At 43.4% G+C, this 27,324-nt stretch overlaps 2 protein-coding genes across 32 annotated transcripts in view; both read right to left on the bottom strand.

The window, feature by feature from the left end:
* Positions 1-15,098, bottom strand: part of LOC147367073 (GTP-binding nuclear protein Ran-like) — a 462,878-nt gene extending 447,780 nt beyond the window's left edge. For 5 of the 30 annotated variants that reach the window (XM_086415636.1, XM_086415643.1, XM_086415635.1 and 2 more), the window contains exons 1-2: positions 4,080-4,245; positions 81-195 (exon numbers count right to left, since the gene is read on the bottom strand). The gene's annotated coding sequence lies outside the window, so the exon portion shown is untranslated. Of the gene's footprint in view, positions 1-80; positions 196-4,079; positions 4,449-11,412; positions 11,566-13,093 lie in introns of those variants that run through there. The other 25 variants (XR_015169797.1, XR_015169796.1, XR_015169794.1 and 22 more) reach the window with 19 other exon arrangements.
* An 8,442-nt stretch (positions 15,099-23,540) lies between these two features.
* Positions 23,541-27,324, bottom strand: part of PSAT1 (phosphoserine aminotransferase 1) — a 28,416-nt gene continuing 24,632 nt past the window's right edge. For both annotated transcript variants that reach the window (XM_086415632.1, XM_086415633.1), the window contains exons 8-9: positions 25,585-25,722; positions 23,541-24,683 (exon numbers count right to left, since the gene is read on the bottom strand). In XM_086415632.1, coding sequence (XP_086271758.1) covers positions 24,578-24,683; positions 25,585-25,722 — 244 coding nt within the window. In that variant the 3' untranslated portion in view covers positions 23,541-24,577. The remainder of the gene's footprint in view (positions 24,684-25,584; positions 25,723-27,324) is intronic.

Raw genomic sequence — 27,324 nt, 5'->3', positions numbered from 1 at the left:
GCTGTTGATGCAGGACATCAGCCTCCAGTAAAATACACCCTAAGCATTTCTAGGCGATCTCAAGGATTTGGGGTCTGCACCTGCAAACAAAGCCGTCCTCTTCTCCAGCCGGCCACTGGGCGACGCTGCGTTTGCACGACTTCCTCTCTTGAGCCTTCAAGCACCCCACGGCCTCTAACTCCAGCCAGGCCAAAACTGCAGGATGTTTTATACAGAGTATATATTAGTTGCTCAGTCGTGGCTGACTCTTTGCAACCCCATGGACTGTAGCCCGCCAGGCTCCTTTGTCCATAGGATTCTCTAGGCAAGAATACTGGAGTGGGTTGCCATTTCTGTCTCCAGGGGTTTTCCCTACCCAGAAATCAAACCTGGGTCTCCTGCACTGTAGGCAGATTCTTTACCATCTGAGTCACCAGGTAGATGGGGAATATCTCATTCTTCCTTCCAGTTGCTATTCCCAGAGCAGTCATCTTAGCACCACACACAATATTTTACTGAAAGTTTTTTAGGAAAACAACTCTTTCAGTTTTTACTTACAGCCCCTAAGCTATAAATGAAAACTGTATGTGAATGTGAATCTAGTTGAGGCTAATCAGGAAGAAATACACCAGGGACAGAGTCTAAGATGTGCTCACAATCACCCTTTCCATAATCTGCTGTCAAAATGCACATTCTGTTTGACCCAGCAAATTAAACCTGTAAGTGCACAAGGAAGTAAAAGGTGTAAAAGGATTTTCACTGCGGATTATTTGCAAAAGTGAAAAAGGAGAAACACACATCTCCTAGTATAGTACAGAAAGGGTTAAATTATGACACATGGACAAGGTAGAATATAGGCAGCTGTTGAAACAAAAATGATGTCAACTTGTAAGTACTGCTGGAGATCTCTGCAATGTATCCTTTTTTAAAAAAAATATTTATTTATTTGGCAGCTCTGGGTCTTAGTTGTGGCATGCAAGTTCTAGTTCCCTGACCAGGGATCAAACCCAGGTCCCCTACATTGGGAGCACAGAGTCTTATCTACTGGACCACCAAGAAGTCCCTCTGTGATGCATCTTTAAGTGAAACAAGCCAGTCAGAAAACATTAGGGACAGTGTGATCAAATTTCCAAAATGTGTGGGGAAGGCAGGGGAGGTGTACATATTGATATTATATGTCAGGAACAAAACCCATGGAACTATTGAAAATCTTTCTCCCTCACCCCCATTCTCTGAACACTCAGAGCCTTTATGAAACTGATCTGGGAAACAGTAAGAGAGATCCAAGTGTTAAGAGTCTTCAAATGGCCATATTCATCTTCATAAGAAGAGACAAAAGAGGAAGTAGTGAATGAAGGCAAGCAGGCAGCCAACCAGAAGATGGAAGAAAAGAAGTACCTAGGGTTTTTAGAAGCAGTGGGGAGATGGAGATCCTGGAGCAGTGACTAAAGATTTGGTTTATGGGAGAGAAAGCTAGGTGAAGTAGGGCTCAAGAATGTTTTAACGTGTCATATTCTATGTGACCTCCACAGAGTCTGCAAATACAGCCATGGCAAAGGTCTAAAACACGCATGAGGTTTTGAGATCAGATTGGTGTTTCTTTCCCATATTTCTGTGCTGCCCATGAGGTGACAACAAAAGCCTAGTTTAAGGTTGTAGCAGTCTGAAAAATTTCAAGGAAGAACATCCCAGAAGTTGTCCCAGCATTAACCTCTGCCAAGTTTAATTAGGTACTGGTGGGCTTTGTTATAACAGAAGTCCACCAGTTATAATGAGAGTGTATTACACTTATAATTGTAATAGGTAGATATTTTACCTTCACTCAGGATGGGGGATTTGGGTGAGGGAAGCGAGGTGACTAGGGTGCAAAACTTAAGGAGACACTGACTCTCAGCATCTTGCTGGTTCAGAGCCCACATATTAAATTCCCCGTGAGGGAGTGCCTCCTTAACTGAGCACTCTAGCCACCTGCTTGCCTCAGCCCTTCCTGTCTCTGCTTACTTTGTTAATCATAGTTCTGAATCTCATTTAAATTCAAACTGGGATGTTACCTGCCACACAGACTGTATACAGAGTACCTTGCCATTCCAAAAGCACTTTCATATACATATTTCACTGGCTCTTCATGACAATCTCAGAGGTAAATGAGAAGGGGATAATTCCATTCTACCAATGGAGACCAGGAAGGTTAAGAATCTTGTCCAAGGTCACACTGCTAAGTGACAGCAAACTAAACTCAGTTCAGCTGACTCCAGTGATCACCATCCCCAAGTATTTCCATGATACCACCCACACAGAAAACACAGCAAAACAAGCAAAAAAAAAAAAAAAAATCACTCATATTTATCAGGGGAAAAAATGAATCTCGGAAGTGAACCTAGTCCACATATTCATATCTCGCATCAAATAAGGCCCTGCATCTCCCTTCTGCCCCCTTGGAAACCACAGGAGGCAGAACCCACAGAAGATAGAGGCAGCCTCTAACCAAGACGGCCACCCCAGCAGGAAAAGCTCCTCTGAATTCTCTATTAGCAGCAGGTTTTCAGGAGGGACTGTAGGGTGGGAGAGGGGGGTCGAGGGTCGTTGAGCACGGGAGTGTCCCTGGCTGCTGGTTGGTACCAGGTATGAGCCATAGGAACTCTTCTGGAGTTTGGGGTGGGGGGAGGGCATCTGCCCAAGAGACATTAGCCTGAGAATCTTTCAGAATTGGACATCCCAGCAAGAGTACATGCAACTATTGGTGGTTAGCACTTCCAGCTTTTCCGCTTGAGAGGAGCAGAAGGAAATCACATGGCATCACTAGCCGTTAGCCTGGAGCTCAGCCAGGTGGCCTGGAGACCTAGAAATTTGCTTAGGGAGTTAATTTGGGCAGACTTTGAACTACCCTGTTCATCCAGTTGTATTTTAGGGCACAGCATGATCCCAACACTGCATTTAGTAAAAATGAAGAATAACTCCCCCTGCCCTCTGAAGGTTTGTTTTTCTCAGTTTCCACTGGTACTTTCTTTTTTAAAAAGTTTCAAAATTAATCAGCAAAGCACACTCATTTGCGAATTGTGCTTTTTCTCCCCTTTCTTTCACAAAAAAGTCCTAAATCATATCTGGTAGAATTCATCCTCTTCTTGTTTACCTGTTCCTCTAAAAATATGGATTCAGTTCCCTTTAGCCTGGGTTTTAGGTACACTGTTTAACCAAGCCTTTGCCTCCCTCTTCTGTTAAAAAGAGGAAAAACACACAAACTCAAGTTCTATATTTAAGAAAAGGTTAAATGGAAACTATCTTGGATGCTTACACAAGCTGTGCAAAGTGGCTTTAAACAGCATCTAGTATTACAGTATTACCCTCTTACCAGGTTCAAATTAATACTTCCCAGAAAAAGTAAACTTTAAATATCAAATCAGGATCAATTGCACACCCACCTGAGTAGCTGAACAAAATCAATGGAGCAATTCTTTAGTCACTGGACTAAAAGATTCAAGATTGATTTTTTTCCCCCTTTTAGCAAAGTATGAAACTCCCTGGTAACCTGAACTATTATTGGAGTCCCGTATCTTGCAGGGATTTCTGGGCAGTTTATCGAAAAACCATCTTTCAACAGCTACACGGGTAGCTGAATTTGCATGATCTCATCAGGCAAAGATTTTTTTAAAAAACACTAACCTCAGAAACAGAGAAAAATTATATTTGTGTGTGTGTGTTCTGCTAAGTACCAGAGTTTTCAATTATAACATTCCTTTGCAAACTCAGCTATATCCTAAAACAGCCAGTGATCACCTCTCATTATACTCTATTCTGAGGACAATTGAGTTCTAAAGGACCTTACACTGTCGTGAAGGTAATGGGAGATTCCTTTAAGGGAGTTTTTCTTTCTGAGGAAGATGACTACACACCCGTGGACTACTGAAAAGCCCTGCTGGGCCTGTCTCGTTTAGGAGCTGTTTCCACAGTCTTCTGGGTTTACACGGTGCCCCTCCTCTAAGTGAGGGTGACCACTACTGAGCATTGAATTAGGCTCTCAATGTACATATATACACACGCTGCCAACCAGGCACCATTACCCTCATTTCTCAGCGGAGGAAAAAGACCAAAAAGTAACTTACCTGGTGGAACGCCGGATCCGCGCTCTCGAAGGCAGCGCGCCTCCGCCCAAGCCCCGCTTCTGTAAAGCCTCTTTCCTTGCCTGGTAGGCAGGCACACCTGAGACCTGGTGATCAGAATCACCTGCGAAACTCGTTAGCTCTACCTTCCCAAAGCCTCTACCCTCGAGATTCTTCTTCAGCGGTTCCAAGATGGCCCCGGAAATCACCGCTTTAACAAATGATCCAAGTGTTTCTTATCATCAGAAGATTGTGCCAATGGTTTTAGACCGGGAGTCGGCCGTGGCCGGGGAGCATTTTTGGCTTTGTGGGCCATTAGCTCTCCGTCACGACTACTCAAGGCAAAAGCAGCCGGAGAGGATTCATGAACGAACAGGACTGACTGTGGTCCAATAATTTAGTTACAAAGACGAGTGACTGGCTACAGTTTGCTGACCCCTCTCGTAGACCATTCATCATAGCATTAAAAATGAGACATTAATGCTTGCTGTTTGTCAGCTCATTAAGACTGTCTCAATCAGGCAATTGACCCAATGAAAATCTCCCCAACTCCATGAAACATGGCTCTCATCAAGGGATAAAGTCAAAGTTGTGTCTTCCTGCCCTCTTCAGGGAGCAACACTTTTAATGTCAGATGCAGGTTTGTGACTTCCTCTGTCTGCATAATTTATGACACAGTGGAAGACTTAAGTCAGATACATGCAGATAAAGCAAAGCTTTCACTTCAGCATGTTGGTGTGTCCAGAAGGCAGAATTCTAAGATGGCCTCTGGGTTGGTCATCCCATGCTGAATACACATCTTCCTCTAAAGATTCAATTACCCTAATTTTTTTTTTATTTTTTAATTGGAGGATAATTGCTTTACAATGTTGGGTTGGTTTCTGCCTTACAGCAACACGAATCAGTCATAACTATATGTTTGAATATATCCCCACCCTCTTGAACCTCCCTCCCACCACTCCCCATCCCACCCCTAAATTGTCACAGAACACCAGGCCAGGCTCCCTGTATTACATAGCAGCTTCCCACTGGCTATCTATTTTACACATGGTAGTGTATGTAGCTCAATGCTTCTTTCTCAATTCATCCCACCCTCTCCTTCCCCCGCTGTGCCCACAAATTCGATCCCTACATCTGCATCTCCATTTAAGTGTCACTTCGCAGGGACTTTGCAGATGGAAATTAAGATCCCAAATTAGTTGATCAAAATCACCCTGATGGCCCTGATCAAATCAAGTGAGCCCTTTAAGCCTGAGTCTAGAATTCTGAAGTAGAGAAGTCAGAGAGAATTACTGTGAGAGGAGGATTCAGCATAAAGGAAGAGTCTCCATTGCTGGTGGTAGTTTTGGAAGGGGGCATGGGGCAAGGGTAATGGTTAACCTCTAGAAGCTGAGAGAGCACCCTCACTGACAGCCAGAAAAGATAAGGGTTCTCCATTCTACAACCATAAAGAAATAAGTTCTTCCAAGAAGTGTGAGCTTGGAAGCAGACATTGAACACTAGATTAGAACTGGAGCCCTGAGCAAGGCCTTGACATCATCAGGTGAGACTCCCAGCTCGGCAGAGAATTCAGTCATATCATGTCTGGACTTCTGACCTATGGAAACTATGAGTTGATAAGGTTATATATGGAAAACTGCTAAGTTTGTACTAATTTGTTACACAGCAATAGAAAACTATTCTAGGGAGGTCCAAGACTTTGATGTCGGAATTACTGCTGGGGATGTTTATTGGATTGGCCAACAAGTTCATTCAGGCTTTTCCATAACATGTTATGGGAAAACCCAGACAAAGTTTTTTATGAACCCAATAAGTCCAATAACTTCTGGGTTTAAATGTAGATAGATGTGTCCCTCTAGATCCATATTCATTCATTCTGTCTGAATTCTCATGTGGCTCAGGCCAGTGCATACAGCTCACCTTTGAGGACTATGAGTATCAAGATACTGAATGCAATAATGTTTATCCAAGACCAACTTGCAGGCTTATTTCAACATGCCTGCCATATGCAAAGCATTAAACCGCATATTGGGGGGTCAATTAGTGATCAGGGATGAAAAGATAGATAAGTTTACATCTTGGATGAGGGACAGATGTTTGGAAAATTAACTGTCAGGCAGGTATTATAACTGAAGTGTAAGAAAACCATATGGGAGCTCAGAAAGCAAGAAATGATGGAATTTACATGAGAGGATGCAGTCTAAGCCAAAGCGTAAGAAGCAGGCTGTATTTTAAAGGACAAGAATGAGGTGGTAAGTGTGAGATGTTGGTGGAGATTGTGGAGGGTTTTCTTTATTTAATGGATATTCCCTGAGGGCCCCCAAAACTCTTCCTGTACCCTGGGAATTATGAGTTTGGACTGCCACATCATTTTTAAGGTACCTATTGTTATAGTCTTTTTTCACATGAGGATGACTGGGGCTCATCTGAATTCAGAGGAGTGCTTGATTTGCCTGCCATCCTCTGGGAGTACCCCTGCTAAATGCATGAAAAGTCACTCACATGAGAGATCATTCAGCCACAGATGTGAGAGTGCCTGTCACCTTATAGAGCTTACAATAGCCAGTGTCCTCTTAAAATTCTCCCCAGAGGTGGGAAGGCTGGAGGGAGTACTGGTTAATACAGTGGAATTTCTACTGGCACCAGCTCCAAGCAGTCTTTTAACAGAGATGTTTAATTGATCTTTATTGAGCAGAACCTTCCCTTCTGCTTATAAAAGAAATGATTGCTCTTCCCTCTGGTTCTATCTGAAGAAGTTAATAGCCCCAGTTTTCCTTGACAGCAGAGATACTTAATAACCTGGAGACTATCATAAATATAGTTTATTGTCCAAAATACAAGTCACTTTCTAATCACCCTTCACACTGAGATTGCTTGCTTGTATCTGTTTATATTTGGAGGAGTTTTTGCCAAATGACGAGTGCATTGTTCTTTCTACTCAGGGTCTGCTGTCCAATTAGACTTAGGCCTTCAGTGAAGTAACCTAAATAGGCCTTTGCCAAAGGGCTTCCCTGGTGGCTCAGACAGTTAAGAATCTGCCTGCAGTGCAGGAGACCTGGGTTCGATCCCTAGGTTGGGAAGATCCCCTGGAGGAGGGGATGGCACCCACTCCAGTATTCTTGCCTGGAGAATCCTTATGGAGAGAGGAGCCTGGCGGGCTACAGTCCATGAGGTCATAAAGAGTCGGACACGACTGAGCGACTAAGCTGCTGCTGCTGCTGCTGCTGCTGCGTCGCTTCAGTCGTATCCGACTCTGTGCAACCCCATCGACGGCAACCCACCACGCTCCGCTGTCCCTGGGATTCTCCAGGCAAGAACACTGGAGTGGGCTGCTATTTCCTTCTCCAATGCATGAAAGTGAAAAGTGAAAGCGACTAAGCACAGCAGCACAAAGACTGTTGTAGATGCCCTCATGTGTATCAATGTGCCCTCACAGGTAGTAACTCCTAGAGGAGGCCCGAGAGCTGAGCCATAAGCAGTCACCTACCTAGTGCAGGAATATTTTGCAGATGTGAAGATGATCACTACAATATTTCCAGGATGCAGACACATTCAGGATTCAGTACAAACAAAGTCATTACTGCCTAGTAGCTATAAAGAGTGATTGGGGAAAAAAAAGTAATACTTTCCAAGTTTCTTGAGTTCATTTATAAAGGGCTTTATTGATATTAACATTACTTTTTGAAATAACCTTCAAACAGGAAAAAGCAGGTATTAATGTTTCCATTTTACAACTAGGAAATTTTGTATTAAGTGTTCCAACTGCTGTGCTACTTGGAGAATAGATTTAGCAGTAAACCAGAGGCTAGGCCTTGCTGCCACAGTAAACTATTATTATTAGGGAATTTGCTCTAAAGTTATGGATCTTCTGGGCCTTTTTCTTTTTTCTTTCCTCCTCCAGGTTTCTGACTTTGCCCACTTGTCACCTGCTATGTCTTTCTCACCCCTCTCAGTTGCCATCTTAGCCTGGTAGGCACCATGACCATGATTTCTGAACCAAATTTTGGAAGTTGACTTATGAAAAATACAAATGTCCTTAAGTGGACAGGAAGACATAATTTTTGAAACCATGATTTTCCAGAAAAATCTGAGATATATGATCACCCCCATTTTACTGAGATATGGTTATCATATAATATTGAATCAGTTTTAGGTATACAACATAGTAACTTACATGTTACAAATTGCAAAATAATTACTACAATGTGTTTAGTTAACATGTACCACCTCACAGAGTTAAAATTTTTTTCTTATGTTGAGAACTTCTAAGATGTACTCTCTTAGCAAATTTCAAACTAAAAAACAGTATTATTAACTGTAGTCATTGTATTTTAAATGCCCAGTACATATTCACATTATAACTGCAGGTTTGTACCTTGTGACCGCCTTCACCCCTCCCAACACCCACCAATCTGGTCTCTGTTTCTATGAGCTCAGCTCTCATGATTCTACATATATGTAAGATCATAGGGTATTTGTCTTTGTCTAACTAATTTTGCTTAGCATAATGGCCCCAAGGCCCTTCCTGGCTTTCTTTTCACTCAGTATCACAGTTAAACATTCAGAATCATGTTGGTCTTTTTACAAGGTCCTTTTCAGGACCTTATTATGGACTGATTTGTGTCCCCTCAAATTCATATGATGAAGCCCTAAACTACAGTACCTCAGAATATGACTATACTGGAAGATAAGGCCTTCAAAGGGGTAATTAATATGGGTCCCAATCCAATCTGACTGATGTCCTTGTAAGAAATGGAGATTAGGACATCCAGAGACCCCCAGGCCTGCCCAGAGTCTAAAGGCCATGTGAGAACAGGAGGAGAATGCAGCCCTCAGCCAGCAAAGGAGAGAAGCCTGGTCCCTCACAGGCCTTAGGAAACCAATGCTGCTGACACTTTGACCTTGGATTTCCAGCCTCCAGAACTGTTAGAAAATACATTTCTGTTTTTTAAACTCCCCAGACTGTGGTATTTTGTTATGGCAGCCCTAGCAAACTAATACAGATACTTAAAAAATGGATATAGAAAGAGGCCAGAATATCTACCAAATACATGGATTTTACCACATGCAAATAGTTGCCAAACACTAACTCGATCCTCACCATAGCCCTGTGAGGGGCCATAGCACTGTCATTTTCATCCCCATTTTACAGATAAAAAAACTGAGGCACAAAGAGGTTCAGTGAAAGCCTAAGGATCCATCTGGCATGTGGAAAAGCTGGAATTTGAACCCAGTCACCAGTATAGGAATGCTCTGTTTTGTCCAAATTTTCTGCCTATGTTCCCCAATTGATCATCCACTTTGGAAGGACCATCCTTCCAAAACTGGTTTTGGAGGCAGCTGCTGCTGCTGCTGCTGCTGCTGCTGCTAAGTCGCTTCAGTTGTGTCTGACTCTGTGAGACTCCATAGACGGAAGCCCACTAGGCTCCACTGTCCCGTATGGAAGGTAAATCTGAGGATACTGTGCCCCACTCTTGAGAGACAAGGACTCAAGACTTACTTGGGGAGCTTTGGAGAGACAAGGAAAGCTGGTTCATCCCAGAGACCCCTGGACAGAAGGAAGAGATACCTGGGCCTGGTGAACTGAGGGCGTGGAGGCAGGAAGACTTTTCCCATGATGGCTGTCACCCTGATCCACAGCTTTGCCATCCGATATCCCCGGGCTCCTCCAGGCATGTTGGCCATGTGCGTAAGTGGTGTACTACATATAAGCTGCTGGAGCATGTTGGAGGCAGAATCAGAATTGGCTCATTCCCTCTGCTGTAGTCATTTCTCCATGGTAAGCAAAGAAAAAATGCCGGAGTCAGGGAGGTTCACCTTCATCCTCCAGACCAGGGTTTCTTAGCCCTGGCTCTAGTGACATTTTGAGCTAGGTCATTCTTTGTCATGCAGTTCTGCCATGGGCACTGAAGGATGCTTAGTAGCATCCCTGTCCTCTATCCACTAGATGCCAGTAAGACATCAGTCACTTATGACCACCAGAAATGTCTCCAGACGTTGCCAAATATCCTCTTAGAGACAAAAATCACTCCCACTGAGAAGCACTTCTCTATCTATGAGAAACAGAAAAAGATACTTCCTCAAGACACTATTTCCCTCTGTCAGGAAGTTGTCATAATAATATATGTGAACATTCTACATTTATGGTGTTGTATAGTGCACAACCTGCCCAACTGCCCATGGTCATCCTTCTCCTCCCTCCCTCTCTTCAAGTGTCACAGGAAAATGAGGCTAACGAGCCCTACACTTTATCATTCCTTTCTACTTTCCATATTTCTGAGATACTATAAGCAACCTGAGGGCTTCCGGACCTAAGTTCAGGGTTGGGTTTGAGACTGACCTTTCTCCTCCCTGAGGTAAGGACCAAGAAAACAAAACCTATGCTGATCCTTCTGATTTTCTAGTTCAGCCACTGATGTGACAAGGCATGAGGTGTTGATAACATTTTTTTCTCTCTGTTGAAGGAATAGATAAAACAATTTTGTAGCTGTGTTCCCCTATCCCTAAAGCAGGCAGTATTAATTAGGAAATAAAGCAGTGACAGGGTGTGCATTAATGGGCTATTAATGCCTGCCATGGGTGCCCGGCATGGTCCGAAGCCAAAGGCCAAGGGATTTCCACCACCCGATAAGCGCATTAATGGCCAATTAAAGTCCATCCTGAATAGGCTCTTTCCTCTTGGTCGGGAGTTTTTCGATTTAAAAAGTGGTGAAGTTTCCAAGTATGCATAGATTTGTTTTCATGCATGTTCCCATCTCTCTCTTCTTGCAATAAGAGGTGAATCCACCCACAGAGGGTAAGGGGAAGAAATCAAAGAAAGGACTGGAGTGACAGGGACCAACATACTGACCCTTGAAGCAGTCCCTTGGCCCTGTTTCCTGGAGGAGGCAACAGGCCCCTCGTGGAGATTTTACTCCACCCATTTCTTGTGTGTCCAAGATGCAGGAGGGAAGGAAGCTGACATTTTTGTAGAAGCTTTTGTTTTAGTGACTTTTCAGTCCTGTTGACAGCTTATCTTTCTAACAATACCTATCTCCTAATACATGTACGAGCTAGGGTAGCACACACTGGGTGTCCACCATATGTCCGTGCGTCCATCTATATGTCGCTGAACCCCCATCACAGCTCCTAAAAGAGGGATTCTGAGTATCCTCATGCCTCTGATGGAGAAACAGGCCCAGAGAGGTTCAATAATATGCCTAAGATCACACAGAGGTGGAGAAAGCCAGCAGTGTCACCATCACCTAGGAGCTTGTTAGAAATACAGAATCCAGTCCCCACTCCAGAACTACTGCATAAGAACCTTCATTTAACAAGATCCACGGGAGAGGCATACCCATGTTAAAGTTTGAGAGGCGCGAAACTGGAGTCTTATCCCCTGGGTTATGTTCTTCTCTGCAGTCAATTAAAAGGAAGTGAAGATTCATTCTGTGCCTATTCTTCCTCAGTCACTTGGTTATCACACAAGTTTATTTAATCCTCCCAGAACCTGCAAGTGAAACTGAGAGTCAGAGAGTCAAGCACCCAAGATTCCATAAAAGAAAGTGACCAAGCCTCACTTGAACCAAGAGACGTAGGTCCAAAAGACGTAGCCCCAAAAGACATAGCCCCAAAGACGTAGGTCCCTGAGCACAGCAATTCAGATTGTGGATCAGTGGGGCAGTCAGGGTCCCCACGCAGAGGTCACACAGTTCCATAGATGGCCACAGCAGACCACAAGGAAAATGTGAGAAGTTCTCACTGTGGAATCTCTGAATTCTGAGGTTTAAAGAAAAAAAATCTACTTTTCTGGGCTGGTTAAAAAGTTCTATCAAGGAGTAAAGAGCAGGCCTCTCAAAGCCCCTTCTGGACTTAGAATTTAATGCCTATTTATTGAGAACCTCTCTGTGCATTTGCTCAGTCCTACATCAAGATGAAGTTGTTCTCTGTGTCCTAAAAGCTTCAGTTCTAAAAAGGTCACAGAAATGGGTGAGACATAAAAAAATACCGGAACAATGCAACAGCTTTAATCAGACTGTCTTTGCTTTGCTTGCTTATAAGTCACTGGCTTTAAATTTAATATAGTGTCATCTCTTTATTTTTCTTGAAGTTTTTTTTTAAAAGATCATATAAAGATTCTCTTCCATGTTGAGACTTTTATATTGTATTTTTCTTAAAATGGAGTATGGTACATTTACCCGCCATCAGATGATTGCTTATAACTCTCCTTGCTTTATTAAGAACACTGCTAGAGGCTTCTATGCCTCTAGTAATAAAAATGTATTTTCAGGCCCATTCAAACCAATGAAAATCCAAGTTTTCAGAGCACAAGATAATAAAAATTCTCTACATCAGTGTCTTTTAGTACTTTTAATCTGTTAACAGACCCTAAGTGTCTCAGATGAAAAGTACTCTAGTGTGAATTGCCATCATTAGCAGCATTCCATATAGGTAACTCTTGATTATTCCAATTTCTCACAAATTTGGACACTTTTACTTCCTCTATAAAATCTTTAAGGTGTGTGAAAGATAAAAAGAGGCTTGTCAATTTATTTCTCAAAATATACACAATATTATTTTGCATATACATATAGGCAAACCTTATAAATTTTGCATGAGGAGCAATGTCAGTAAAGGAGCGACTCCTTTAGAAAGACAAAGTATATGAGTGCTCAGTTGTGTCTGACTCTTGGTGACTGCAGCCCACCAGGCGCCTCTGTCCAGGGAATTTTCCAGGCAAGAATACTGGAGTTGCCATTTCCTATTCCAGGGGATCTTCCCAGGGACTGAACCCGCATCTCTTGGAATCTTCCAACCCAAGGATCAAATTCACATTTCTTGTGTCTCCTGCATCGGCAGGCAGATTCTTTACACTGCACCACCTGGGAAGCCCTGGAAAGACAGCACTTGTTACCAAGTGTTCCCTCACTGAAACCGATTGAGAATTTTCAAGAATCTGCCTACAATGCAGGGGATCCAGATTCAGTCAACAAGACTTGTTTTTGTCAGCCAAAAGACAAATAGATCTCACCACCCACCTGCCAGAATTTTGAGTTTACATACAGACTTTACCAGGGTTCAGTCACGTTTGCTGTCCAGATGGCCTCAGTAACACAGTGCTGTCTCAAGGCAGTGTTCTTGGAACTTCCCCGGTGGTCCACTGGTTGAGATTCCACCTTCCATTTCAGGGGACACAGCTTGCTCCCTGGTCAGGAAAGTAAAATCCCACATACCACAGGCAGCTAAAGCCCATGTGCCACAAGTAAGACCCAACACAGCCACCTTAATTAATTAATTAAAAACAAATGGCTGCATCCTTCAAAATGGTTCCCACTCCCACTGTAGCAGTGGTAGGCAGTATGTATAATCCAAGGTCAGGGGAGGGGGTAAGGAGTCCTTGATCGCCCAGGTCAAGCTCTCTGGTCAGCTGGTGGTCACATCCCCTCAGTGACCTCCTCCAACATGTCACCAAGGAAGGATGCCAGGAAAGATGGCCTAGAGAAGAAACCACTCAACTTGTTATCACGAATGCCTGGGCAACCGAGCAAATGGATATATAAGCATACGTAGGGCTCAGAAGTAGGAGGCATTTGGGGGCTACCCCTGGGCTGGTACTTTTCATTTTTCTCCCCAAATGAAAAAAAGAGCAGAAACCTGAATGGAGTCAAGAGAGAACCAAAAAGTAAGACTGCATATGGAGTTACCTGTGGAGCTAAGAGCATGTGTCTCAGAACTGCTGGGTCTCTGCAGACCAACTGCTCCTCCCTTCTCCTTGAAACCTCATTGGTATAATTAACCCAGGGCAGGCCCATTCAGGCTCCCAAGTCACTTCCAAACTGTCCATGGAGCTAACAGTTACTTGCTCAAAATGAACCAACTTCCCTAGAACTAACAGCTGGGCTGCCGTCTACGGGGTCGCACAGAGTCGGACACGACTGATGTGACTTAGCAGCAGCAGCAGCAGGAGGCAGTGGTGGAGAGCAAGCTGACAATAATGACCAGATGAGAAGGGGGAAGACATGCTCAGTGGACCACCTGGGTGGATTGATTCTGTGTGGTTAAGTCTGAACGGCTGGTGAGGTCAGATGCAGAAAATGCAAAAGGGAAGGAGAACTGTGAGGATATAGCCAAGCTCCATTGTATGGATATTTCACCCATATATTTTATACAAATTCCATTAAACTTGCTCTGAATGAAAGAGAGAGAACAGAATTACCATTTAAACCATGTCAGTGATTTTAATTACATCTCACTTGATGAGCTCATAGCCCAGGGTCAGAGGGAAATGGGAGCTGTGGAACTGCCATCTCTCAGGAAGACTCAGACCTCGGAGCCCTCTCATAGCCAAAGTCGCTCACCTTTTGCACTTTTCAAGCAAGATTATTCCTAAGTGTGAGTCACCTTCTTCATCAGGTTCCCCAAGAAATAGCAATCTCTCTCAATGGTAGAGGCAAAAATGGGCTTCTTTGGCTTTTTGTGAAACAATATGTAGTTCTCCAAAATGCTACACTCCTGGGGGATTTTTCAAGAAAATTGACCATCAGTAATGATTTATTTGTCTTCACATAATGTATGACCCAGATGTGCTGAGAAGTAAGAAAAGAATGAATGGATCAAGAAGGGCTGATCCAAAGAGTCCAGGGGGAACCTCCACAGCCTACATGGAATGCTAGAGAAAGGGGACACCCAGCTGGTGGGAGCTGAAGATAGCAACCTCCTTGGGTTCCGGAGTGAGCCCCTCTTCCTACATCTTAATACTCTCTTGCTCTGTTAGCCCCACCCATCCAGAGCTAAAAAGCCACAAGGGAACACTTTTCTCCAGCCTGTTCTCATATCCTTCTATCCACCCCTCTCCTCTTTCCCTTTGCCACTGGATTTCTTCACTTGCCCCCCGTTGTTCCCCTCCCATCTTCACTTCTGCCCACTGCAATCTGGTTTCTGCCCCACTACTCATGAAACTGCTCTCCTTGAAGTCCCCAATGATTTTTTTCATTGACAAGCCCAGGGACTACTTTTCAATCCTTACCTCTGTGACCTCCAAGCCAAGTTATATCTTAAACCATGTCTCTTTGGGGGAGAGTGGAGGGGGATACTTTCTTTACAATGTTGTGTTGGTTTCTGCTGTACAACGAAGTAACTCAGCTATATGTATACATATATCCCATCATTCTTGGATCTTCTCCTCACTGCCCCCCATCTCATGCCCTCTAGGTTACCGCAGAGCACCAAGCTGAGCTCCCTGGTCATTAGTTACCCATTTCACACATGGTAGTATGTGTGTGTATATATATATATATATATATATATATGTCAACCCCAATCTCCCGATTGACCCCACCTTCCCTTCTACAATATCTCTTACTTCACAGTCTCTTTCCTTAGTTTCTGTGCCACCCAACCCTTCCAATAGGTTTCCCCTTCTCTGCACCTTTTCAGTCTCTTTCTGAGCTGAGCTTTTTGGGGGTCTTTCTGGGGCTCTGCACCAGGCTCTCTGCTCTTCATCCTCTATACAATATCTTCCCAGGGAAGCTCATCCTTTCCCCTAGTTTCAATTACCATCTAAGTCTGTCTCCATCAAAGACCATTCTCTCTCTGCAGCTTTAAATCCACATACTGCATCCTGTTAAACATCTCCATTTAAGTGGCTCATAAGTCTGTCAAATGTACACTCAGAAAAACAACCCAGGACAATCAGTTCAATACGGGAAAATTCATATGGTGATGAGAAAGCTAAAAGGCCAAACAGGATGGTGGGACCATCCAGAGAGTCACACCAGAGGAAGCCTCAGCCACCCCTCTGCTGAGCTTGGGGACAGAGAAAGAAGTGGTGTTGCCACCTATGAGGTAGAAGCTGGGAGACAGAGGGAGTGGCTGCCTGGGAGACAGAGGGCCTCAGAACTGAGCAGCCACCCACCAGCCCTGCTGCAGGTGCCCGAATAGACAGCAGGATGGGGAGGGGAAAATACATTGGCTTCTCCCATCCCCAGGCTCTCCACCCTCCAGCCAATGCTTTCCACTGGCTGAACCTACCTGGACAAGAGTTGGCGAGAAAGTCTGGAAGGTGGGGTTTGCAGGATTAGCCCTGTGACATGGAGCAGAGCAGTGGAAAGGCAGGGAGCAGGTCTGAGACAAACAGAAAGATGGCAGCACAATCCTCAATCTCCCTGCCTCTCCTGTCCCACTGGTGGAACCATCTTCATACTTGACCCCTCTCTTCCCCTCCACCTCCCACATCTAATGATCCTTCCTCTAAGTAGCTTATCCAGTCCTCTGTCCCTCACAGCTACCCTCACTCACAATTGTTATTGCACTGGGCACAGCTCTCCTTTCTCCCATCTCCAGACTCCCTCTTCTAATTAGTCACTACACTCCAGCCAGAAGGATTTTTCTTGAATGAACATTTTACTTCACTCTGCTGCTTCAAGTCCTACAGTGGCTGGCCTATTGTGCTTGGGATCCAGTCCAGATTCCACGGCAGGACTTTGCTGCATCTCTGATCTCCCCTCCCTGACAAGGTCCTAAACCCTCCACACACCCACATCCTGAACCACTCCCACATCCTAAACCACCCGCCCCAGAATTTCCTGGGGCAGCCCTCAAGTCCAGAAATTAACACATGCTATTCTCTCTTCACAGAACACTCCCCTGTCTTCCACCTCTTTTGACTTAACCCCTTTCATGTTGGCCTTGATGGAAGTGCTTCCGGGAAGCTTTCCCTGATCTCCTTACATGTATCCCCTTGTGCCCAACGCTTTCCCCAGTGATAGGGTTAGCTAGAGTTTCCCAGGTGGTTCAGTGATAAAGAATTCACTTGCCAACCAGACTTGGGTTCAATCTCTGGGTCAGGAAGATCCCCCAGAGAAGGAAATGGCCATCCACTCCAGCATTCTTGCCTGGGAAATCCCATGGACAGAGAAGCCTGGCAGGCTACAGTCCATGGGGTCCAAAGAGTTGGACATGACTGAGTGACTAAACAGCTGCAGCAGCAGGGTTATCAGATTTAACAAATAAACCATACAAATTAAATTGGCCATCCTGTATTTTATCTGCAAACCTACCTATTAGAGTATGGCAATTCATGTTCACATTTTTAAAATTAATTCATTACTTTTTAATTCTTATTTATTTCTTGGTCGTAATGCATGGCATATAGATCTTAGTTACCCCACCATGGATCAAACCTGTGTCCCCTGCATTGGAAGCACAGAGTTTTAACCAATGGACCACCAGGGAAGTCCCTATATATTCACATTTTAATTTCCCTACTAGGTTCCAAATCACTTGAGGAGAATGATCTTTTCAGTAAGATTCCCCAATTTGCTAAATAAATAGGTAAACTTGGATGAATGGATAAGTGACTTAAGGATGGGAGTTTTTATTTGAAATCATATGGGACTTAACTTCAGCCCTAAACAGGAGAGATGCTTAAGAGATTAAAAGGAGGCTAATGACAATTACTCATCCAAGTGGAGGCGCCTAGGTTAGCTCTGGGCCAGGCTTTCAGACTGTAGGAGAGGAACTTGGAGGAGGAAGCTGTATACCAAAGGGAAATAACAGAAGGTGTAACTAGAAATGATTATTTAATGCTTTCAGCCTGCACAGAGCTAACAGACTAACTTCAGCCAGTTTGAGGATTGCTCTGACTCAGTTCTGAGTCCTTCACACAGCTGGAAAATTTGTGCTCCTGCCACTGGGGTTAAAATGGTAGAAAGGGCAAGAAGGGTGATGGCAAGAATCTTCTTACTCTTTTTACCTTGGGAAGGTTTTCTAATAGAAAGCATAAATTGTGCTATTTTCAGACCCAACACCCAAAGACCAAGGGGTAACAAATGTGAAAAAGAAGGCAAGGTAGAAGAAAGGCAAATGAGAGCACATGATCTGAACAGGCAGCCTCTACTGGCTCCAGACAAATGTCCACACTGAAGTGCAGGTCCAGATGTTCTTCCCCTTCAAGAAAAAGACTCAAAATATTAATGCCTCATCTCATGATTTTTTAATGTGGCCATTGAGTTAATAGGTATTAAATGGTTCAAACAAAACACAACTGTGAGTTTATTACTCCGTATAGGCTTCCAATATTCTACAGTGGAATCAGTATGTATCTCCAGGCTGAGAGTCCCCACAATTTTCAAACTCCAGGCAGATGCTGATTCAAATTCCAGAAGCCTCTAGTTGAGAATCAATGTCTCAGATGCTCTGCAGAATCTGGGAAACCATTTGCCAATTTGCTCTGGGGCAAAACTGTCTGTCAGTACCAACCAAGCATGAATGAGATGATTTTCCCTTGCTATCAACATAGTCATCTATACGTTTAGTCAATGTTTATTGAGTATCACTTAGGAAGGTTAGGTGGTCAGTAGATAGTGGAACGAGGCCCAGAGGAATGGGGTACATTCAGTAGAAATCCAGCAAGTACACACTTCTGCTGCCATACCAGTTATTTATATATTTATCTACTTCTTCCATCCTAGTGATGAACTTTCTCTACCCCAGTTCTAGCCCTGTGGACCTCAGGCCCCAGAAGTGGGCCAATGGTGGATACTCATTTGCGTCCACCTCCAGTCAGCTGGGAGAAGGCAATGGAACCCCACTCCAGCACTCTTGCCTGGAAAATCCCATGGACAGAGAAGCCTGGTGGGCTGCAGTCCATGGGGTCGCTAAGAGTCGGACACGACTGAGCGACTTCACTTTTCACTTTCATGCACTGGAGAAGGAAATGGCAGCCCACTCCAGTATTCTTGCCTGGAGAATCCCAGGAACAGAGGAGCCTGGTGGGCTGCCATCTATGGGGTCTCATAGAACCGGACAGGACTGACGCAACTTAGCAGCAGCAGTAGCAGCCAGTCAGCTGGTGCCTTTAGTCATCCTCCTTTAGCCGCTTGTAACTTTGGCCTCTGAACAATGTCTTGAAGATCTCACACTAACTCTCCTAAGACAGAGTAAAATAATAAATGTCCCCCAAATGCTCACATCACTCATCTCTCCCTAATCCCTTTTGTTTTTTTAAGTTAATTTTTATTGGAGTATAGCTGCTTTACAATATTGTGTTAGTTTCCACTATACAGCAAAGTCAGTCAGTTATATATATACACATCCCCTCTTTTTTAGATTTCCTTCCCAGTTTGGTCACCACAGAGGATTGAGTAGAGTTCCTTGTGCTATTGAGTAGGTTCTCATTAGTTATCTGTTTTATATATAGAACCAATTGTATATATATATATCAGTCCCAATCTCCCAATTGATCCCACCCTCTCTTCCCCCTTGGTAACCACAGGTAATCTTGGTAACCAAGGTTTCTTGGAAACTAAGAAAGGTAATCTCTTTCCTTTTTTTAATGATTGATTTTTTTATTATTTATTTATATACCCTGTCAAGTGGCATGTGGGATCTTAGTTCCCCAACCAGGAATTAAACCTGCACCCCCTGTACTGGAAGCTCAGAATCTTAACCACTGGATCTCCAGGGAAGTCCCCATAACCTCTTTTCTTGATTGATACCCATTATACCTTCAGATTCTAGTCAAGGCTATGGTTTTTCCAGTAGTCATGTATGGATATGAGAGTTGGACTATAAAGAAAGCTGAGAGCCGAAGAATCGATGCTTTTGAGCTGTGGTGTTGGAGGAGACTCTTGAGAGTCCCTTGGACTGCAAGGAGATCCAACCAGTTCATCCTAAAGGAAATCAGTCCTGAATGTTCATTGGAAGGACTGATGTTGAAGCTGAAACTCTAATACTTTGGCCACCTGATGCAAAGACCTGACTCATTTTAAAAGACCCTGATGCTGGGAAAGATTGAGGGCAGGAGGAGAAGGGGACGACAGAGGATGAGATGGTTGGATGGCATCACCAACTCAATGGACATGGGTTTGGGCAGACTCCAGGAATTGGTGATGGACAGGGAGGCCTGGCATGCCGCGGTTCATGGGGTCACAAGGAGTCGGACATGACTGAGTGACTGAAGTGAACTGATATAAAATAAATACACAGAATTCAAAATAAATGCATCAACCTAAGATCCAGACTATCCTTCAGATATTGTTAGGCAATCTGAAGAGAAACAAAGGCTAGAATATCAACAGGCACTGAGTCAGTAGATTCATACATTTGTATTCTGAGGATATTTCTACCAACTTAAAGTATGCTTTCATTTGAATAAAATAATGTATACTTCCTTATACTTAGTGCCAATTACTTATATGTTTAAACACTCAAAGTACAAATTCCATACTTTCCCCAAGTGAAGGCCAATGTCATCAATATTCTCATGTGCTAACAAGTAAACAAGGCAAATTTCTATAACTTAACTATAGAACCTCTTTGTCCATAAACTTTTTCTAATATACCCAGTTCTTAGAAAATCAAATTTACATCTCTGGGATTTCAAATACCACAAGCTATAGTTTTTGTCACATCAAATGAACTATTTTATTCTTTATCTTCTTAAAAAGAAATTCAATAAATCTTTGCTCACTGCTAGCTCTTCTATCTCTCTCCCAAAATCTCTTTGATCAAGCTTTTTCCATCTACTCTGGAATGATCCAAGGGTAATTAGAACTTCTTACCTTCTTTAGCCCAAAAGGAGCCAATTTATCACAAACTGTCATGGATTCTGATTCTAAATTACCAAAAGCCCAATTACTAACAGAGGGAAGGAATCTTCCTTCCAATTAAAGTGACTGATTTCTTTGCAGATGCAGTAGCATTTTACTTTTTAATTATGTGCATTCTGATCAAAAGTGAAGAAAGTCTTCCTCATTTTATTTTCCTTCCAAAGAACATGACACAACAAACATTAACCATAGAGTGATTCAAGGTTATACCTGCAAGTGCCTTCAGCCAAATTAGACCTCTGTCAATGGAGCTTGTCCATTTTACAGGTCTTATTGGCTCCTTAAGCTCAAAAGGGAGAAGGGAATAATTATTTGCTGCATCACATAGTTTACCTAAGAGTTTGCCAAGCCTCCCAGACCTGCTAAGCTGTGATGAGACAGCATCAGATATTTAATAAACATAGACTAGCAGGGAACAGAACACAGTATTATTTCTCATGCACACAAAGAACTGCAGTGCTAGGCACAACGCAGTGTCAGAAGGTAAACATGTAATGTGAAAATAAATCTGCTTTTTCTCACTTGGGTGGTATTAACGTGATTATGTGTTGTCAAATTTTGAAAGAGAAAAATAAAACTTCAAAATCAGTTTGGGGGAAGAGGTACAGTTTGGAGAATCTAAAGGAGCATAAGGCCCCCAAGCCTTACACAGATTTCCCAAGGCCTGAAAGACACTTTTCTGTCCACTTGGCTTTTAATCAAGACTGGCCGGTCATGGCTCCCACAGCCTGCTGACCCAGAGGCTGCATCCTTATTTCCTCTTCCCCCTCTTTTCACGTGGTCAGCAGCCTGACGTCAGTTCGTTCACTTGAGACACACAAAGGTCAAGGTTTTCATTCAATGAGTGTATTCCAGCAATCTGTGCTCCAGAACCTTCCTTTGTCCAGACAACAGTGTCCACCCTTTGGACTGGTATGCATGCAGCAGGTACTGACTATTTTTCAAACACTTTCACGGATACATAAAGAAGAGCCTGGGAGCCATCCAAGATTTTAAGTTTTTGTGAAAAATTAAATTTATACTAAGCTTTTGAAAATTAAAAATCCTATGTGAGACTGTACCTCTGCCCTTACTGCAGGCCGTTTGCGAAATTTAGGAAGACCCGCCTTTCCATTCATTAGACAATTGCTGAGCATCCCCTAAAGGCAAAGCAGGATGTCAGGTGATATAGGTGAAGAAACAGGACTTGCTCCTTGCTCTAGTGGGGAAGGCAGGTAAACAGACACACTCAGCACAGTAAAGAACAGAATGGAGGAGCTGTGATAGGATAAAAGGGTCACCCTTGTAAGAACAAAGGAAAAGAGCATGCTTACAATGGAGGAGACACAAACAAGGTCAGGAGGTTGGCAGGTGTCTTGAAGGAAGGCTGGTCTTGCCAAGTTGGGGCAGGAACTCCAGGCTTACCTGTGGAAGCATGGGCTTATGCATGACATTCCAAGAACAAGAAACACAAGAAAGAACAGGCCAAACACATACATTGCTGCTGCTGCTGCTGCTAAGTCGCTTCAGTCTTGTCCGACTCTGTGCGACCCCATAGACAGCAGCCCACCAGGCTCCCCTGTCCCTGGGATTCTCCAGGCATTACCATATGTAAACTAGCTAATGGGAAGTCTCTGTATGACACAGGAAGCTCAACTCCTCCGTGCTCTGTGACGACCTAGCGGGTGGGGTGAGGTGGGGGTGGAGGGAGGTTGAAGAGAGAGGGGACATATGTATACCTATGGCTTACTCATGCTGATGTATGGCAGAAACCAACACAACACTGTAAAGCAATTATCCTCCAATTAAAAATTAAAAAAAAGAAAAGGGCAGACTAGATGCTACAATGCTGTGACTGCTAGGCTAAGAAGCCCGGGCCTTTTTAAAAACCAAAGAGGAGCATGAAGTGATCATCCAACCAGCTGTGCTGTAGGGGATGGTGTGGGCAGATGAGGCTGCTGAAATGACCCTCTGAAAGCTGGCAGAGCTGGTTGTGGCAAGGGGAATGGAAATAAGTGGAGATTCAAGAGCTTTGGGGTTGGTACAAACCACAGGGACTTGCAACCATCACGTGAATGGGTGAGGAAGGAGGTGAAATAGACTCTGAATGCTATGATATGTAAACACTTGGTTGGAGTCCATGGACTGGGCAGTTCTTGCTATTTAAATATTTACTGTGGTTATTAGTCTCATCCAGCATTGAGCCCTTGTTTTATGCTTTAAATATCCCTGAGCAAAGTTAAGGAGTTATTTCTATCCTCCTTTTCAAAGAAAGGGCTTCCCTGGTGGCTTAGCTGGTAAAGAATCCACCTGCAATGCAGGAGACCTGGATTCAATCCCTGGGTTGGGAAGATCCCCTGGAGAAGGGAAAGACTACCCACTCCAGGGCCTGGAGAATTCCATGGACTATACAGTCCGTGGGGTCACAGAGAGTTGGACATGACTGAGCGACTTTCACTTCACTTTAAAGATGAGAGAATCAAGCCTGTAAAGGCTTAGCCCTAAGCAGAGAAACGCAACTAACCCAACTGATTTGTGTAGGGCTCAGACGAAAGATCAGCACAAGCCTCGTTACATAATCCAACAAAACATGAAGATAGCTCAATACTGTCCTGTTGGCATGTTTTCAGCTGAACTGGGGCAAGCTTCGTAGAACTTTATACTGTGAGCTGTGTTATAAGGTCGTTTGTTGATACTGTCCATTCCAAGAGCCAATGGAAAGTTACCAGTGTGCTGAATCATCACAAACGTGGATGCAGAGAATGTAGGTCTTGCAACTTTAGTTTAACAAAATACAGTTCACAGATGCTATTTTTAGACTCAAGTTTGCCCAACAGAAAGTTTGTAAAAGAATAATCTGTCTAAAAAGCAGGTAAAGAAATTCACTGACAAAGACTTAGATGTTTTAGGACTTTAATGTCCTTCATATATTCAGCATAAAAAACTGACAATGGGTGAATAACAGGGGAAAAGAGTCTTCAGCAAAGATCTTCCCAAACTCACAGCATCACTGGCCAAACACCATAAAGAAACAGTCATGTGAACAAAGGAAAGAAGAATTTAACAGAGATTTTTAGTTTAACGGCATAACTGAAAAACAAGGAAACAACCAACCAACCTTTCTTCTACCCACTGAGAGGAATGAAAAAGTGAACCAGGGAGCTTCCAACCCTTGTGAAGTAGCTTTAAAAAGGAAGGGGTAGGGGAGGAACACAGCCGTTGAAAACGTAACACTTCAATGGTTACGGATACTATCAAATTCTCAAAGTCCGAACATACACCCACATGAACTGTATTATTAGAAAACATAAGTGCATGGAGATATAAACTATTTAGTGCTAAAAACAGACCTTGTTATATAAACATACAGTATGTCACTTTCATCTCTTTATGAGAATAAGGAAAGATTTCCAGTTTGCCTTTTAGTCTGAACTAAAAGGCAAACTGGAAAGATTTCCAGTTCAACTCACCGCATGGACGGTGGTGACCTGAATTAATAGCTGCAGAACCCCAGGAGACCCCCCCACTGCTGTCATCTTGCAAAGGATCAAAATTCAGCACCCAGAGGACCCCACCCCACTCTCCATGCTGTTTGTTTCTAAAAATAATAACCTGCCAATTTGCATAATTAAGGCCATAGGCAGCTTTGAATATGAGATCTAAGCAGAAAGAGTAGCAGTAAAGACAGTATTAGTTAAGAGTTTTTAGAAAAAAGAGAGGGAAGATTTTTTTAAAGGCTTCCAGTTAAAGTCAGAATTAAGTCCCAACAGTTTGGCAGAGCTACGGATGTGTCGCTGTTTTTCTCTAAAAAAGAAGAATCTACCATATCACTCGAGAAAATGCCATATTTGTTAATATTTTTGTAACCATTCCCAAGTGACTTTCAGCTTCGTTCATTGTTCAAGGGCAGAGTATATACTGGTCAGGATGCGCTCATAGCTGGTGCATCTCCAAAAAATTCTTCATGAAGGCTGCCAGCTTCTGGACGTCTTCGACAGTGACAGCATTGTACAGAGAGACCCGGATGCCTCCCACGGACCTGGAAGGACCACAGATGCGGCCATTAAGAACAGGAGCATCCGGTTTAACATCAAGACCACCCTCCTTCCAGTCACCCACTCCTTTAAGAGTCATGGCACCTGAGATCATCATGTCCAACTTCTCACCTGAAAATACCCATAAGAGGCCAAAAGCTTCAGACATCTCAGTCCTTAGGAATTCTTACCAACACAGTGAGCGTCATGCTTACATGTGACCTAGGTTAACTCAACTCTTCGATGAGCCTGCTGTACAGGGGGCAGGGATCTGGCAGGTACTCTTGCGCGTGAGGACATACATTTTTCATGGAGCCTGAAGGATTAATTAACTCCTCTTCCTAATGTCCAGCGGGAGCAATATCGGCTTTTTCTTACATTGGACAGGGTTGTGTCAGTTGCACCATGGATCAGATGGCAACCTCTGAGCTGTCACAGCAGAACAGCCTCAAAGGTAATTTTGACCAAAGCTCCTAGAAGATGGGGCTCCATCACGCTCTCAGCTGAGAAATCATGCTAAGGGTTCTAAAGGCAATAAGAAGATTATCCCATAATAACTGGTCTTTTTCAACTAGTTACAGTAACCGCTACTTCAAGCTGGGCAGGCTCCTGGATGTGTTTTACTCTGCATCTGAAGAGGCTTCCCTGGTGCTTCAGATAGTAAACAACTCGCCTGCTAATGCAGGAGACATGGGTTTGATCCCTGGGTCGGGAAGATCCCCTGGAGAAGGGAATGACTACCCACTCCAGTATTCTTGCCTGGAGAGTTCCATGGACAGAGGAACCTGGTGGTCTACAGTCCGTGGGGTCACAAAGAGTCCAATATGACTTAGCAACTAACACTTTCACTGCATCTGAAAACCAAACCAATTCTCTGACAAGCTTCTGGATGTGACATGTACTCACCTATGCCCTTTCAAGGAGATCATGTTGAGTTCAAGAGCTTTGTCAAGAAATCTTTTTTCTAAAGCATCGTCTCCTTTGGTGTTGCCAATGCGGAATGGAATATTCATCTTGCTTCTATTCTGGGGCTCCACTGGACATCTGAAAAACACATTTATTGTTGTAGATAATTTTCTGCAATGTACAACTTTAACAAGTCAACAGAAAATTTTTTAAAAACCATTTTCTAGATGCAAACAAGAGGTTACAAATCTGCCCCAGGACATTTATAATTTACTTAAGGAGACAACTTCTGCATTTGGAAAAGGGAGTTAGCATTCTCTTACACAACTTGTACTACTTAATTTCTAAGAGCCTCAGTTTCCTCATCCAAATATTGGGAATATTAATAAAATCACCATTTCAGACAAGTTTTGACAGTTCAATGACACAACACATATGAGGCTTCCAACACATGGCAGCCACAGAGCAACATGAATGACCCTTTCTCTACAAGGCTGCAGAGAAGGAAAAGTTGTTCTGAATAGTGGCTGTAAGACTTAAAAACAATGAGCAGCAACTTTCAAAGCACTTACAACACTGTACTGTCCCAAACCATGTGACCTTGAAACTTACTGACTCTCCCTATTGTACCTCTCTGATGTGAGAACTAAACAAAGCATTTGCAGAGAATTTCTGTGGTACATTTGAAAATGGCCACAAAAAAAAAAAAAAAAATGGCCACAAATTCTCCATAGCCTTCCCAGCAAGAGGTGGGGCCTAGTGTTCACAGCTTTTGAATCTGGGCTGGCCTTGTGGATTTGCTTTGACCAAGAAACAATCTGAAGGGTTAGGGTGGGTAGGGAAGTTCAGGATGGATGGGACACGTGAATACCTATGGCTGATTCATACTGATGTGTGGTAAAAACTATCACAATATTGTAAAGTAATTATCCTCCAATTAAAATAAATAATTTTTTTAAAAGAGACAGACTGCAACAGAAATGATGCCATGCAACTTCCAAGCCAAGGCACATGCAGCTTCTATACCTGTCTTGCTCAAACATTGCTGCTATGTAAGCAAGCCCAAGCTAGCCTGCAGGAAACAACAGCCCCAGCCAACAGCCAGCACTAGCTGCCAGACAGGGGAGCATGGCCATTTTAGACTCCGGGTGAACCACCAGATGACTTTGGTTGAATAAGTGATCTCAGAAGAGACCAGCAGAAGAAACCACCCAGCTGAGTTCAGCTCAACCTGCTGATGGAAAAGAATCCTGAGTAATGAAAATGGCTGTGGTTTTAAGCCAGTCTTGAAGTTTTCTGTGTATGATGCAAAAGCAGACAACTGATACAATTTAGAAGAGTGCCTGGATCACATTCAATGCTATATAAGTATCTGTTAAAATCAAATAAATTTGTCTTTTTATTCCCAGCACCTTGCACGAGGCTCACACAGACTCTCAAAAATGAATGAGTCAAATTTCATAGGTTAGTATATGACTTCAGTTTCTGGTTTGGAAAGCAAGCAAGCCAAACTTATTTTTCATTGACAACCAAATGAGACAAACAGAAGGAGAGCTGACATGCTACTCTGAAATACAAGGTAAAATATGTCATAACTCTCTTTCCCCATATTCTCAAGCACATCCTGTTTTATCCTTCCATTTCTACAGGGTAGGATTCATTAAAATTAAACAGCAAAAAAAGCAGTGTGAGGAAGCCCCCCATTAACAGCTATGCTCACCCCTGAGGGCGCACACACAG

The sequence above is a fragment of the Bos grunniens genome, chromosome 8 (assembly GCF_055505025.1).
Source record: "Bos grunniens cultivar Pamir isolate PY7600 chromosome 8, Bosgru_T2T1.0, whole genome shotgun sequence".
NCBI classification, from domain to species: domain Eukaryota; kingdom Metazoa; phylum Chordata; class Mammalia; order Artiodactyla; family Bovidae; genus Bos; species Bos grunniens.
This window is presented reverse-complemented; position numbering and strand designations above follow the sequence as displayed.